This window comes from Dermacentor andersoni, chromosome 7 (assembly GCF_023375885.2).
Source record: "Dermacentor andersoni chromosome 7, qqDerAnde1_hic_scaffold, whole genome shotgun sequence".
Classification (NCBI taxonomy): domain Eukaryota; kingdom Metazoa; phylum Arthropoda; class Arachnida; order Ixodida; family Ixodidae; genus Dermacentor; species Dermacentor andersoni.
This window is the reverse complement of record NC_092820.1, coordinates 146,430,834-146,446,532: the sequence shown is the minus strand read 5'-3', so window position 1 is coordinate 146,446,532 and position 15,699 is coordinate 146,430,834. Positions and strand designations below refer to the sequence as shown.

General features: G+C 46.5%; 1 protein-coding gene across 4 annotated transcripts in view; it reads left to right on the top strand.

The window, feature by feature from the left end:
- The window catches only part of LOC126533657 (poly [ADP-ribose] polymerase tankyrase-like), a 106,510-nt gene extending 93,153 nt beyond the window's left edge, over positions 1–13,357 (top strand). For all 4 annotated transcript variants that reach the window (XM_050180843.3, XM_050180842.3, XM_050180837.3 and 1 more), the window contains 6 exons: positions 3,588–3,795; positions 6,847–6,954; positions 7,788–7,984; positions 9,976–10,068; positions 11,949–12,084; positions 12,927–13,357. In XM_050180843.3, the coding sequence (XP_050036800.1) occupies positions 3,588–3,795; positions 6,847–6,954; positions 7,788–7,984; positions 9,976–10,068; positions 11,949–12,084; positions 12,927–13,054 (870 nt within the window). In that variant the 3' untranslated portion in view covers positions 13,055–13,357. The remainder of the gene's footprint in view (positions 1–3,587; positions 3,796–6,846; positions 6,955–7,787; positions 7,985–9,975; positions 10,069–11,948; positions 12,085–12,926) is intronic.
- Positions 13,358–15,699: the final 2,342 nt, after the last annotated feature.

Below are 15,699 nucleotides of genomic sequence, written 5' to 3'. Positions count from 1 at the left end.
GGCTGTGCTTTCAGCCACTTCTGTATGCTGGTCTGCAGCTCGTCTGAGTCAAGCCCCTGTCCACCTAGCCAGCGTTTCATGTGAACAAAGAGATGGTAATCAGAGAGCGCCAAGTCCGTGCTGTACGGTGGGGGATCAAATACTTCTCATCGAAAACGCTGCAGGAGCTTCTTTGTTGCAGCTGCACTGTGCTGCCGCACATTGTCATGAAGAAGGACAATGCCCGATGACAACATCCCTCTTCGCTAGTTCCGAATTGCACCCGCCGTGGTTGCTCAGTGGCTATGGTGTTGGGCTGCTGAGCACGAGGTCGCAGGATCGAATCCCAGCCGCCGCGGCCGCATTTCGATGGGGGCGAAATGCGAAAACACCTGTGTACTTAGATTTAGGTGCATGTTAAAGAACCCCAAGTAGTCGAAATTTCCGGAGTCCTCCACTGCGGCGTGCCTCATAATCAGAAAGTGGTTTTGGCACGTTAAACCCCATAATTCATTTCATTCATTAGTTCCGAATTGCCTTTCATAAACGTTACAAGAGTTATGCTGCGCCAGGCCGCAGTGATGGTCATGCCACGTTCCATGAATCCCACCAAGAGAACACCGTTGTTGTCCCAGAATGCAGTAGCCGTACACTTTCTGCTGGAGAAGATTTGCTTGAACTTAGCTTTCGGTGAATCAGAACGCACCCACCATTTGGATTGCTCTTTTGTTTCTTCAGTTTCGAAACGGACCCGTGTCTCTTTCCCTGTGACTATTTTCTTTAAAAAATCTTGTCCTTCATCATAGTAGTGCTAAGAGTAACGTTAAGGCTGCACCCTTTCGCTGTGTTTTGTGATGGTCGGTCAGCATCTTAGGAACCCAGCTCGTACAGAGTTCGCTGTACTGGAGTCTTTCACTCACAGTGGTGTAGAGAGCTGATTGTGAAATTTCGGGAAATGAAGCACTCAATGCAGAAATTGTAAACCGACAATTTTCTCGAATCGCCTCATCCACTTGCTGAACAAGATCGGTTGACACTCGCTTTCTTCCCTTGCCCACCTGCATCACAAGCATCTGTGCGCCCTGCCTCAAACTTTGCTGTCACCCATGAAAGTTGTGCCATGCACATTACTCACCTGTCTGTGAATTTCGGCTGCATTGCACCCCTCAATATTCAGAAATCGAAGGACAGCATGCACTTCACACATAGCGCTCAGAATTAAAAACTGCGACCTTACGCAATCGATGGACACACTAGAGACACTGCAAACCACAGCGTTGTCGGATTTTCACTGTGGTTCTCATTGGGCAACCAATTGGACCTTGAAAAAAAAATAAAAAATAGACAGACTTTGTATTAGCAAGTTTGGTTATGTTAACATGTTGCAACATCACAATTACATTCTGTGTGGTAAAAAGTTAGACTAGTAAGTGATTATACTAAAAGATTGTGTATTTGGCTCATGTTAACTTAGAACATCAAGTAATTTGCGCTAGCTCTCTGCTTTCGCCAACCTGTGCCTTATTGTATATCAAATGCCCGTAAACTCGGAGACATTTGACCCGAGCCAGCAGTCACTCATCGCATTTTTCTGTCGAGCAATATGCTCAGTATTGGGGGTGGCACTGCTAACGAGTCTGCAAACCTGTGACCTTTGCAACTGAGAGGTTGGCGTTTCCTCAAAGCTTAGGTGTCCAGTAGCTAAGCTTCCTTTCCAGGCAAAGTTTCGCTAGCTACACAAAATTATCGTCAAATTCAGTGCAAAGTCAAACACTTATTCTTAGATAGATGCCAATGCTGAGGACCGGGTTTGCTCCCTCACAGCCAGCAATATATTCGATTTGTTTCAAATATTCGTACCGAACCGAGTGTTCAAAAATTTTCGGATTGAATATGACTATTAACAGTATTATATCTGATAATGTTCAAAATTTTCGAATATTCGTGCACTTGTACATACAACATAAAGAAAAAATTGGAGGTACTACCATGGGCAAACAAAAACGAAAGTGAGATGCAGACAACTTATCATTGCAACATAGTACCGTATTTACACGATTGTAAGTCGACCCCTTTTTTTAAATTTGAAAGTCTGAAGTTGGGGGGTCGACTTACAATCGAAACCGAAACATGGCCCCGCCAAAAAAAAGCGATACCAACGGGAGCTACAACGTAGTTATAATTTTATGTTTGCTCTATGGCCCTACCCGTATCTTTTCGCTATCCCGCGTGTTTGTTCGCTTTTCGGAAGGGTTTTTCAACATTTTTGAGAGTTTTACAGTGCATGCAACACTCATGGGGGGGTGTCGATAGTTGATGGAAGCGCCGCTGTTCCCATTTGCGGCTGCACCCTCAGATTGGCGGCGCTTGCGGGGAGTATCGGTAGTTCATGGAAGAGCAGACACCGCTCGCTGGTTTCTCTTTAAGGCATTAGTATTGGCATGGTATTAGTTTGACGCGTTCCACTTGACTGCCGGCTACGTGCTACTTCTATGCTTCCCCAGTCGTCATGAGTGCTCCAGGCCCACTAATCGTTCGGCACTCGTTCACAGCAGCGTTAAAGAGGGCTGCCATCCTTTACGCCGAAGAAACAAATCACTGCACAGCGGGCCGCAATTTCGATGTTTCTAAACGGGTGGTGCGAGAGTGGCGACTGCAGCGAAGCGAAATTTTCACCTGTGACGACAAGTGAGAAATTTCCCACGTGCCAAAGTCTGGACGCTTTCCGCAGCTGTAGGTTAAGCTTGCGGCGTACGTCGCTGAAATGCGTGATCGGTCCGTGCCAGTGAAGTGCGACGTGGTCATGAAACAACCCTGGACCTTCGCCTTAATTTTAAGGTTCTGCTCCGCCGTGAGTACAACAAGTGGCTGGCGGCAGAAGACTGCGAAATCACGCCAACCGGACCTGTCAAAAGAGCCTCCCTGACGGCTGCGTGTGGTTGGGTGCATTTGGCGTGGGCTGCTGTTCTGCAAGATCTCCTGGTGCGGTCGTTTGCCAAATTTCAAATTTCGCTGGACCACGACGCACTGTGGGACCGCAGCAACGATGGCGATGGCAGCACTAGTGAAGACGAGTAGCCCAGTGACCATGTCAGCTACTAATAAATTTTCGTTATCGAATGCGCCCTCGGGTATGCTCTCTTATTTTTTCTTTTTTTCGGTCACGCGATATGGGGGGGTCGACTTACATTCGAGTCGACTTACAATCGTGTAAATACGGTAATGTTCTCCTGTAAAAATGTTGGTTCTCCCCATATCTCGTACACAATTTTGACTGCCAAATTATTTATGCGCTCAGCTTGTATACTGTGAGCATGTTTCATTACTCTCCTCATCTACATCTGTCCATGTCATCGCCATTAGGTGCATTATCTCTCTAGAAGGGTTCATAATAAAGTGGCTGCCTTACGGAGGTGGACTAGGTGCCCCTCATGGTATATTATGCTCTTCTGTATTGTCCTGCCAACCACCGAAAATAAACTTAAACCTTACAGGATTACCATTCAAACCATTACACTTAGCCTCATCTCTCTTTTCCCTGTGCCTGCTATTGATAGAACACTGTTCGGAAACTGTGAAGGTGATTCGTGCTCTTCTGCTCGCAACAGGAGGGCAAGCTTCAAGAGCTGCTGTCGCGCCTCGTGGAAAAGAGCGAGGAGCTGTACTGCCTGGTGCCCGTGCGGGGCCGCCGCTTCGAGAGGCTCGAGCCTCTGTTTGAGGAGCGGGGCGTGTCGCGCCATGCGGACTTGGTGCACAGCCTGGTGCACCTGCACCTGGTCCACCAGCTGCTCACTGGAGCGCAGCTCAGGGCAGCTGGTGAGCTTGAAAACTGTCACTTTCTCTGATCTTGAAGGGGCTACGAAGCACACTTGTCCACACCCCTGTGTTGTGCTTGTGGTGGACACCCTCCAGATGTTGAACATCTGCGACAGGGCACTGGTGTACTGACATACTGATATCCTTAACCCCTTAAGTGTCAAAAGTTACCCTAAAAGCAATTATAGCAACTTGCTTCGTGTTTCGTTCAAGGAAGCCTCATTTTACCACTTCACTACGCAATATATATGTACTGTTAAACCTCGATATAATGTACTTTTTAAAACTTGTCCATAGAGCACAATGTATCTAGAACCTCAGTGCAGTAGACTTCTGTTATTTCGATTCCGGTTAATTTGATCCTGGCTGAAGACCCGGCCCGGCGCCCATGCATTTTTATGGGCCCCAACTGTTGTTATTTTGATCCTAAAATTGGGCCTTCTCTGGATCATTCGAACTTGACCAGTCAGCACACATGCGCCTGACCCCTATGGCGACTCCAGTAGGGGCTCTTTTTAGTGACAGCGTCTGTCTCAGCCAAGCTTAGGGGGCAGTGAATGGCTGTAACACACATCATCTCCCATCGAAAACTCCTACTTTTGGCCTGCATTAGGAAAATTTTCAAGCAATAATCATAACTTACAATGTCTGACTATGGTATTTGCCCGATTCTAATGCCCCCCCCCTTCGGTAGTTGGGCTGAGAACCGCCTGCACAGTGCAGTAAGATGCAAAACCAAAACCCCCTTTGCAGCTTTGTATGCTTTAACACATAACACAGATGTATTGCGGCGAAGCTGACAGGAAATCAGTCGTCATTGTGCAACACTTTTCTTTCCTTTTCTGTCTTTTTTCCCCAAAAAATTTCGTTCTCATTACATTAATACTTAGTTTAGGTGCTTTAATGTCATTTCTATGTTCTCTACTTTGGACACATGGAAAGTGGGCATTCGTTTATTTGGGGGCGAGTTAGAATCGGAAAAACACTGATAAATGAATCAGCAGTGTGTTTGGGCACATTTTTCTTCAGCTTGTTTAATTAGAGACCCAGGATAATTCAGTCAGTTTCGCCTGTCCCGCTAGGATCGAATTAAGAGAAGTTAACCGTATAACAATTCCGGTATAATGAAGCGAATTGCCTACATTACCTGCTTCGTTATATTGAAGTTTAGCTGTACTTGCCATTGCCACAAACGGTACAGTTAGAAATGAGGGTAAAGGTACAGCACACGTGCGATTCCAGAAACAGTCTTTGAGTGCTGACAAAGTGCTGCCATCTATCTAGCAGAAAACACAGCGCAATACATGCGGCCCTGCAGCTTTGACGAAATACTGACTGCCATCTGTGTTGCAGAGCACGAAGACTGAATCAACGTGGCTTAAAAAATTTCTGCCGTCTGTGTAGTTCTGACCTCTATTTCCAACGCTAACACTGGAGCTGTCTCTGTAGTAGAAGAAAAGCTTTGTTTTAAACTATGGTAGTCGAAGAAAAACTAGTTCGTCCAAATCTCTCTGAAAAGGGTATTGTTGCCATTGATGAGCTCAGCTCGTCCAAAACACTTTTTTAAAAATGGCAGAATAACTCTGTGAAAGTGAACAAAGTGGAGGGCAGCAAGCTGCCCTAAGACAGCCAAACTCTCAACTCTTTGGAAAGCACAAGGACAAGGATGACTTTGATTTCTGTACGTTGTGTGTGGCGAGGTTTTTGTGTGTTGCTTATTTGTTGTATGTCCTGCGTGTCCTTTCATTTGTTATCGCATTCACGCAGAGTAGTATCCTGTGCGTGCACCTACGTCTCCAGTTTTCGTCAACCCCTTCTGTACCACCCTATTATCGGAAGTCCTTAGCAAGAGATGGTCAAATTTTTTTACTGCGGAATTTGTTATGAAAAACAATGTTTCAAGCACTTATCTCACCCATGTATTGCAAAACTAAAGTTTAACAGCTGTATATATATATATATATATATCGTCGACTAGAAATGTAAAATTGAAAGAAAATATAAAGTATTGTCAATGCGCTGAGCTTGACCTCTGCAACTTTTTGCAGAAACAGGGATGAACCTGACCCGCCGTGGTTGCTCAGTGGCTATGGTGTTAGGCTGCTGAGCACAAGGTCGCGGGATCGAATCCCGGCCACGGCAGCCGCATTTCGATGGGGGCGAAATGCGAAAACACCCGTGTACTTATATTTAGGTGCACGTTAAAGAACCCCAGGTGGTCGAAATTCCCGGAGTCCTCCACTACGGCGTGCCTCATAATCAGAAAGTGGTTTTGGCACGTAATACCCCATAATTTAATTAGGGATGAACCTAGCTTATCTGTGGCACGGGAGGTGTGAAGGAGCCCGAGTCAGCCAGTCAGGAGACACAGCGTAGTCTCCCACTTGTTGGCTAACACTATAATGCATTCCAAAGTTGTTAGATAACAATCAAAATTGTTGGACAACAAAGAAACTTAAGCGGAAGCTAAAGACCATGCAGTGAGTGATGCAGCAGAAAATGACTGGTGATATAGATAGCAAGACTAGCATGTACGAGAGAGCACAGATTTAAATATGGAGTTAGGCAGATTATGTGATGGTGGAGCAGATATACCCTGCCCGTCTGCCACAGTGACAGAATGGGGGGCAAGGGAAAGCAAATGCGGTCGACTGTGTGGGGAACAGGCAGCAATAATGATCTGTGCCGTAGACAAACGAAAATTTTTGCAAAGGTTTAATCCATGGAATATTTGCATAATGGTGGCCCAAATTACTGTAGCCATTAAACATTGGGTCTGTGACTGGGTGGGGCTGAGCGGGTGCGTCCGAATAATCGAGCGTCCCGCAAAAAGATCGTGCTCTGAAAAAAAAAAAAAAAAAAAAAAATTAGTTGGACAGTGACTGTGTGTGTTCACACGCTTTTGCCATTGGTTTTGGTCTAAACTGGATGCAAGTGGAAATCGTGTCTTACTGGTGTCAGCACAATGATCGTAAACAAGCTCTTCAAATTTAGGCAGTTTGCAATGAAATGCTGACGGCAGGTTTTCCTGTGCCTCTGTTTTCCTTCCAGATATCCACCCCCTGGACTATGTGTACCTCCATCTAGGCTGCAAGTTGTTCCACCTGGGAGAAGAGAATCCCGAGGTCCAGACTACGTTGCAATACGTTCATAATTCTTGTGAGTGAGCCCTTTCATTTCGTTGCATTCACATGCTTTGTGTTCACAGCCACTCACCATGGCGAGCAAGTTGCTGGCGCATATAAAAGGCTTTGTGAACTATGTATGTGCCAGCAAACACGCTTGCAAGGGCCAGTTTCGTTTTGCTTTCTTGCTTTATTTTCTCATCTTTCCTTTTCAACGTCTGAATCTTCAGATTCACACAGCCTATCTAACACACAGCCTATCTGAGACAGTAATAGGGGTGCTCCCGATTAATTTCACCCACCTGGGGTTCTTTCATGGCACACCCAAAGCATGGTAAACAAGTTTGTTTGTTTGTGTGTGTGTGTGTGTGTGTGTGTGTGTGTGTGTGTGTGTGTGTGTGTGTGTGTGTGTGTGTGTGTGTGTGTGTGTGTGTGTGTGTGTGTGTGTGTGTGTGTGTGTGTGTGTGTGTGTGTGTGTGTTTTCCCCCTGTCCTATTGGAATGCAGCTACCGTGGCCGGGATTTAAACCCGCAACCTTGGATATTCATTCGTCCGCGAGCATTTCCAACACTGATGAGTCTAAAATTGGAGTTAGAGGATAATTTGTTGTATCCTCTTAGAAGTGTCTGTTGTACATACAGCGACAGACCAGAAATGACGTCAGGGGCACAGATTAGACAGAGGGATCAGACAAAGTTGGAAGGTATAAAACGAGTTTTTCGACGCAAGATGAGTAATTGAGGGATTTCTGGGAGAAGCCCTTGTCCTGCAATGGACTTCCAAATGGAACAGATGATGACAGTGATTGCACGCTGCGGCGAAGCTGGTTTCCACGACCTGGCCTTCAGTTTGTGCTGGTACTTGCAGCTGAGAAGCCTCCCAAGATACTGCGGATGTTCCGACTGACGCGCGACGGGGAGCTCGAGCGCCTGGAGTCCTGTGGAGTGGACAACCATTGGCTCTTGTGGCACGCCGTTCAGCCGTACAACCTGTTGAGCGTCCTCGCCAACGGGCTCGAGCCAAGGCTTTTGGTCGACCATTGGATGGGGGACCACCAGACCAAGGTAGCCTTGCACCCTGCATTTGTGTTTACCTTTCAAGTTGTTCGCAGGCAGGCTGACCAGTTGGTGTTATCCGTCTGGCACTTTGTTTCGGGCGAAATAATTGACATTGGGAAAACAGAGAGGCCTCGCCCTGGAGCTGACGGTTTTTTTGTAACTAGTTGTTGCGTTTGTTTGTTTTTGTCAATACCTCAAAGGCTCTCTAAAAGGGCGTTACATGGGAGTGCGCATGCTTAGCTAATTACAGTAGAACCCCGCTGTTACGTTCCTCACTGCTGCGTTTTCCCGGCTGCTACGTCGCTTTCATCCGGTCCCGGCATAGCTTCCATATGATCCAATGTATAAGGAAGCCCGCTGTTACGTAGTAGCTGTGAAAACGTTCCCGCATGATGCGTCGCAACCCGAACCCTCCTGGGCTAAAGTAGGCAACGCGCTCCAGCCGCCATTTTGGCTTTTGACGAGTTTTGACCTGGCTTGGCCGGTCTTGGCTATGGAACTGGCTGCAAGAAGCCGCACGCCAGTTCGAGAGGCCGCCACTAGGTGGCTATTCGTGAAAAATGCTCTCGCTATCATCACTGTGATCACGGTCACCGCGTGCCGCATGGTTTGTTGGACGGGTCGACTCACGGAGGAAGGAAACTCAGGAGAGGCCCTGACGTCACTCTTCGGGAAGCTATAGCTAAAGGGAAGCCGGAAGTTGGCGTTGCTCCGCCTATCGGGCCAGCTCTCGTCTCTCGTTTACGTTTCTCGCGAAACCACGCAGCGCTGTGCGCAACCGGGCTGCTCGGACGCGCGCGCTCTGCAGCAATACTAAACAATCGTTAGCACGTTAGCATGATTACGCCAAAGAGGGCAAAATTTCCCCCGGATATTCATTCGTCCGTTGTCGTTGCCTGGCGCGGTGACGACGAAGAGCACGAGCCGCATGATGCCGAGGAGTTGCCAAATCCTAGCTTTGGAGAAGCCGTCGCGGCTCTGGACCTCCTCCGCAGGTACATCGCACCTCACAGCGACGCTGACAGCAATGTGGCCTTCCAGGCTATTGAGAAACGTGTGGTGATTTCTAGCGAGCGAAACAAACGGCAAGCCACCATTCTAGACTTTTTTTTAAGTTCTAAGCGCACTCTGTGGAAATAAATTGTCTATAATTGAAGCTGCACTTTTTTCATTCATTTTCGGAGCTTTCCTCACTGTTGCATTTTCCCAGCTGTTACGTTTTTTTTCCTCGGTCCGGTGAAAAACGTATGAACGGAGTTCCACTGTATTTGATTGCTTGTACAAAGATGGGCTGGAATTGGTCGGTAGAAGGATAGATTGTAGCTTTGGCAGGCAGGTTATCCCAATCTTCGGCAGTGTGTAGCAAAAAAAAAAGTGATGCGAATCTGCAAAAATGGGGGAAGGAATAAACAAACTGTGAGCGGGTGCAATGGCAGTGTTATGCAAAGGTGAGTAGAAGAACTTGGGAAAGAAAGCAGTGTTTCCAATTTTCGGCGGTTCTTAAGACAGGGACACTTGTCAGTCGTTGTTATAATGAAATGCAATTTAATGAAATAATGGATGTAACGAAGTAAGTGAAATTCCACTTGAAATCTTCATAAGGATTCATATTGCAGTACATCAGTAATGGATATAACAAAGTAATTCTTGTTCCTCCTTCAACTTCTTTATAGGGAGGTTTCCTTACTGTATTAGCTTGGGCGTGACGAAGAATAGATAAAGTGTGCTTCGCAGCTCAAGGGCTTTTAGAATGTTAGTAAGGTTAGTAAGGTGTTAGCACAGGGGGTAAAAAAAGGAAAACCAGATTTGTAGGTTTAACATGAGTAGTATTTCACAACTTTTGGTAGTTCTCTTTTGTAACATTAATCTGGTGGTTTGAAAAATGTTCCGTGTTTTGGTTGCAGGAAGTGTGCTAGAAATATTTATGGTCATGGTGACCAGATGTAAAAAAAAAAAATCTTTTAACAATCTTTTAAAAGTATTTTAACACTGTGCAGGGCATCTGCTTGGCTGACCGCTTTGAACAAGCACGTTGGCTATGCCAGTCAGGCTCCATGGCCCCGGGTCCTAAGTACATGCTATTGTGTGAGGTAAGCATCTCTCACGGGTTTTGTGTGTTCGCTTTCATCATTTGACCTTGGTTTCATAACTTCATCACTAAGCTTTCTCTAAAGCAACCTACTCCTGTTAAAAAAAGTTGCGAGGCATTAAAATTGTGCACCTTTCTGAGCCTGGACCACGGTTTATTCAGCTTCCAAATGAGGATGCCATGTGTTGGGTGAGGCAGCCATTTAAAAAAAGAGAGAGAAAGAAAGAATAAGATGGCTGTTGGCATTCTCGCAAATCTTACTGTCCGCTACCACCGTCCATATTTGTGGGCACTTTTTCTAAAGCCAAGTACGCCTTGCTGAACAGTTCCGGGGCATTCAAACCACGGCCATTTATTGGCCTGCGTTCATGGCTCGCCCTGCTTCCAAAGGAGGGCGCTGCAACTGATGTCCACATTTGTAGGCGCTGCTTCTCAGTTTCAAAATGCCTTTTATGTCACCAGCTCTGTTTTCTCTGAGCTCCTGAAATAGCATAACATAAATATTTAAAAGTAGTTATTCGTTTGCTTGCCCACTTCTTTTCTTTTTGGTAGTGAGGGGGATAACAGCTTTCGCATTGTTTGCCACTGCTTCCAATAGTGTTACCTTGAAAAAAATGTGGTCAATGAAAAATATTCATCCTGGTCCAGGGTCCATAGATTGAACCAAGGACCATCCAGAGGACAGGGCAATTGCTCTAATAATTCAGTAGAACCTCGCTGATGCGATCACATTTCGTACCATTTCCTGGTAGCAACGGTCGCAAGCGAGGACACGCAAAATGACCCACTACAGTTACACTTCTTTTTTTTTTTGCCGGTTATTATGTTCCCGGCAAACATGATCCTTGTACCAGCATTCAATGCATCGCCAAACTAAGACCGTGTGATAAGTGTTCCAAGTGCTAGATCCCATGTTTAAAATAAGACCTGATGCACCTTACGATCAAAAGGAGCATGTGCCTGCCCATGTGACGTGAAAACTCCTCGCGGGTCGCCGCATGTCGCACTCGCAGCTAACGCCGCCAACCCCTTTGTGATAAGCACCTTCACCTGTGTCGCAACGCGGGTGGCATATAGTGCCGTTGGAAGATTACTGCATGCCTTTAATAGGCAAAAACTTGAACACGCCACCATTCCCTACTGCACGCTGTGCGAAATGAGCATCGCGTTTCTTTCTGGTGGCCTTGTATACCGGCGTTGCCCGCCAGCTAGATTTCGTTGCCGTCTTATGCAATAGGGAAACGGCGAAGCGCATCTCGGGCCACTCGAGCCCCACCAACTCAACGCGTGTCGGCATCTCGTGCCACAATTCTCGCTGAGTGGGCACATTACAATTTTCCACCAAAACGCCTGGCCCGTAGAAGCTGCTGGCCCTGGCAGAATTCGAGGAATGCAAATGCGACCTTGCCGAAGCCGCAGAAATCCCAACGCACATCTCGGGCTGCTTGAGCCCCGTCAACATGGCGTGCAGCGGCATCTCGTGCTGCAACAATTGGCGCAACGCCTTGCGTTGCGTGTAATGTTGACTGTAGTTGAGCCTACCAAATTTTTTTTACTTCAGATTGTAAGTTTTCTTGCTTAACACATATTTTCTCGCGTTTCTTTCTTTTCTTTTTTTCCCCCATAACATATGAGCGAGGTTTTACTGCACATGAAGCACAAGGGTGAATTGGTCAATAACTGGGAGCAGTGCAACACATATTAGCCAAGTTAATTCAACAGGAATCTTCAATGTTGAGTGTAGATACGTGTGAGTAAAAGTTGAATCCAGGAATGTTGTAATAGAGAGTAGTCAGCACTCTTTAGCTGGGCCCTCATTTTCTGTGAGCTCTCCCCTGCTACTTGAGCACGTCTGTGATTTTTCGCATTTATTACAAACAGGTTGCCCTGGGCCGGTGTCGGGACCTGGACCTTGGACCGTCTGGCAACACGGAGCCAGGTTCTCCCGGAAGTCACGAGAGCACACGTGCTCTCGGTCGCTGGCAGCCGCACATCCTAGGCACAGTCACATGGCACAGTGAGTGAACAGTCGCGCCACTGAGTGATATGGGACATGATAGTCATGAGTTGGGCTTGTTGGTTGACCACCTTGAATTTAACAGCGCAAGGGACAACGAAAGTCGAACACACCATTGATTTCCTGCACTTACTCATAGAGCAGACATATATAAACAGACCAAAATAAAAAGATGGCACATTTTCTCGTACTGCTTTTTCTTTCACTCTGTTCATAAGTCCCTCATTATAAATACATTGTTCCGAACAGTTTGGAAGACTGTTGTTGGCCCACATATCACACAGGGTTGCTGGTATTGCTGAAATGACCAGTCAGCACAATATGTAACGAGAAAGTAGAAGGAACCAAATCCAAGGTACGCCTACAAAATGTAGCTGCGATTGTAGTTTCGAACTTATCCATCATACGCTGCAAACCTGGGGCTTTTGCAAAAGAAATTGCATACAGTAGAATCTCCGTGATATGAATCGTGACTGTGCAAAAATTGGTGAAGTCGTGGCAGGTACATAGGTCGCCCTGCAACAGGAATGCAACCGGCATGGCCACTCTGCCGGTCTGACAACAGCCAGAGCCTGGCACTGCCGGCGTGCCTGGGCTTTCTCACTGACTTCGCTGGGGATCACATGGGGTCTCAAACGTTCATGTCATCCGTCACGGCACGAAAAGCGGTTCGCAACATCAGAAATTTATCACGTTGTAATCTAATGGACTTGGGCCAGCCAGGACTTTTGAAAAGTCCTCATCGGGCGTGATCCTATCACTGAGATTCGCTGTATCTTGAATTTGCACGAACTGAACTGTCAGTTTTGTTTCCACACCTACAGAAACTTCTCATGCTGCAGATTCTTCAGTGCCACTGGGTCCTACCAACAAGGACGAGCCTCATCAAAGCCCGCTGAATTACAATGAGTATGTAGTCTACAAGCCATCGCAGGTGTGCCTCCGCTACCTGCTGGAGTTCGAGGACTGATCAAGCGGCAAGAACAAGAAAGAGCCAGACCTTTTTAGATCGGGGTTGGGAGGGGTGGGGGGGGAAACACTTTTCACTGGGGAGCGGTTCAAAGAGCCCATCTCTTACCATGGGATTGAAATTTTCTTCTCTCATCGTCGTTCATGGCCATTGGGACGCATACACTTCATTGTGCGGGAAACGTCTAAACGCACGCACTTTTTTTTTTTTTCTTCCCCCTATATGTACAGTCCAAGGCCACGCTAATTAGTTGGCTTTGGCAGCAAGAGAACTGCCTCTCAATAAAATGTCAGACATAAGCGACTCGTGCTCTTTTCTTTTCACACATTCTTGCATGTCCGTGCTGTGCTTGCATGCATCTTGTAAGAGGCTTTTCACAGCAAAGCTGTATATGGCTAGGTTTCCGTTTCTTCTGCGTTTGTAGAAGATGTTCGCCTGGACCAAGAAATCGATATAGCTAAGTCCAATGTGTGCGTTCTCTTTACAGTGACGTCAACATCGCCTTGTGACATTATCAGCAGTTACGTTCTGAAATTATATGTATATGTACGTATGTACTGCACTGACATCACTTCTAATGCCACTTGCAGCTAGGGTACCAGCAAATTGAAGAAATTGCTGGTGAAAACTTTCAAAGTGAAGAATTTCACATTTTTACTCAGTGAAAATTTGAGTTTCCTTTACCCTTTCAGTGCCTCTGTCTCTCTCTCTCTCTATTTAGATGACGCATCCCCAGCGTCGAGTTTTTTTCTCGAATATTAGGAAATAGACCCAACCATTCAATTTTGGTTGTAGAACGGGAACATAATAGCAAATTCACTCTTAGTATGATCCTCGCATTGCTCTTTGTTTTGTATCTCCTAGGTAGTTCAGTTCCGACGCGATAGCGGCGCAGTGTTATAGTCAAAGAATAAACTATAGCCTTCTATAAACATATGACAGCGCAATAGTGATGGTCCTTGCTCTATGGTGCAAAAATTTGAACGAAGAATCGCTGCGACAACAGTGCACAAAGTTCGTGAGCCACCCCTTACAGCTGCAGATGCGCACCCTGCGTCGCATGCGCCCACCCACAAAGGCTGCTTTCTGAAGCTGAATGCTGCTTGCAGGAACCCAGACTGAGCAAACCCAGAGAGACGAGAAAAATATGCTTCTTGAAATACACAACAGGTGGTGGAACTTACCGCGGAGCTCGCCAACTTTGTTTTGCTGCACACATCCGACTGGGGAGAGTGGAAAACGCATGTGTACGTCGGTGACATGGCGCGACAGAAACATGAAAACGCACCGGTACGTCGGTGGCACTGAAAGAGCCACAGTGTACGTGTGGGGCATGGGTTGAGTGCAGCAAAGCTTGAAGTAGCTCACGTTGCAATGTCTTTTTACTGCGACGGGAATTAAGAGCTTGAAACTTCGCCGTGGTCATCCTTTCCATTATGCCATAGTGTCGAGCAGTTACCGTCAACTTGTCGCTATGGTGTAATCTTCGCCTTTGTCATGTGGCAAAGAATGAAACCGCCTGCTGCCCCTGATGGTGATGGAACTTGTGCTTCTGCAGCGATATGCATTTGAAAGCCAGGCCCACTAATCGCTGTGCTGCCGTGCAGCTTTGGTTCTTGGCATTTTTGCATGGTGGGTCTGTGCCTGTAATTTTGGAGGCCAGATAAGGCTATACTGTGGTGGACAAGCACAGAAGCTGTGTGCATCCCAATTAAGTTGTTCCTGAGAAGATGGCGGTGCCTGCTTCCATAGCCTGTCACTGTCCACAGCAGGCGGGTTGAGAGCAGTAGTAATTGCTGCAGTGCACTAACATTTTTGTTTTGCTTCCTGCTTTCTTCGTGCAACAAAGTCTAGATAGAGTTGCTGGTGAAGCGCAAAGGCAGCAAGGGAGTGAATTTTGTGTGCAGCAGGCCTCGGAGGTGGTTGACCTCCAGCTGAAGTATCGTGGCCTAGAAATCTATTTGCTCTGTCAGCGAGCCTCACCAACTTTAAAAAAGAACCTGCACTCCTATCGTGCTGTTTTTCACTTGCGCTCTTCCCTCCATAAGAGGGACTTGGCTCTGATGCACCTCACACGGGCTGGCAGGCTTGTATGCTATGTTATATGGTTCACCAATGTGAAAGAGAACACTTTGTCCGTAAAGCCAATTTTCCTTACTTTTATGTTGAAATAAACTTCCACGAGTGTCGTTCAGTTTGACAACTGTGTAGCAGATATCAGTGAAATAGATTCTGCCTTGCACTTTTGCAGGAATCTCTTTGAACATAGGTGAAGTGTTCCCTTTCATAATGGTGCGGAGTGTACAAGCAGATCCCTGGCCAAATTTGACATTTGTAATGTAATCGACAACCTCCGAGTGCCTTATATGGGTCCCTTTTCAATCAGTCAAATTTGAGTGCACCTCGTCACATCCAGGTCAGTGTGAATGCGCATTTTAGGTGTTTGCCTTGACTACATTTTCATTGTATTACCGAATACATTTATTCAGAAGGACAGAATGTTTGACAAGTTGACAAGGCTCCTATTCTGCGTTTGGTACCTGTCATCTTTTTTCTTTTTCGTGGTGAATTGGGATTGGCTAGTTAGTTTGATATAATGAATGAAACGAGCAGTAGTGCAATGGAGATTGAGGATGAGAACGCAA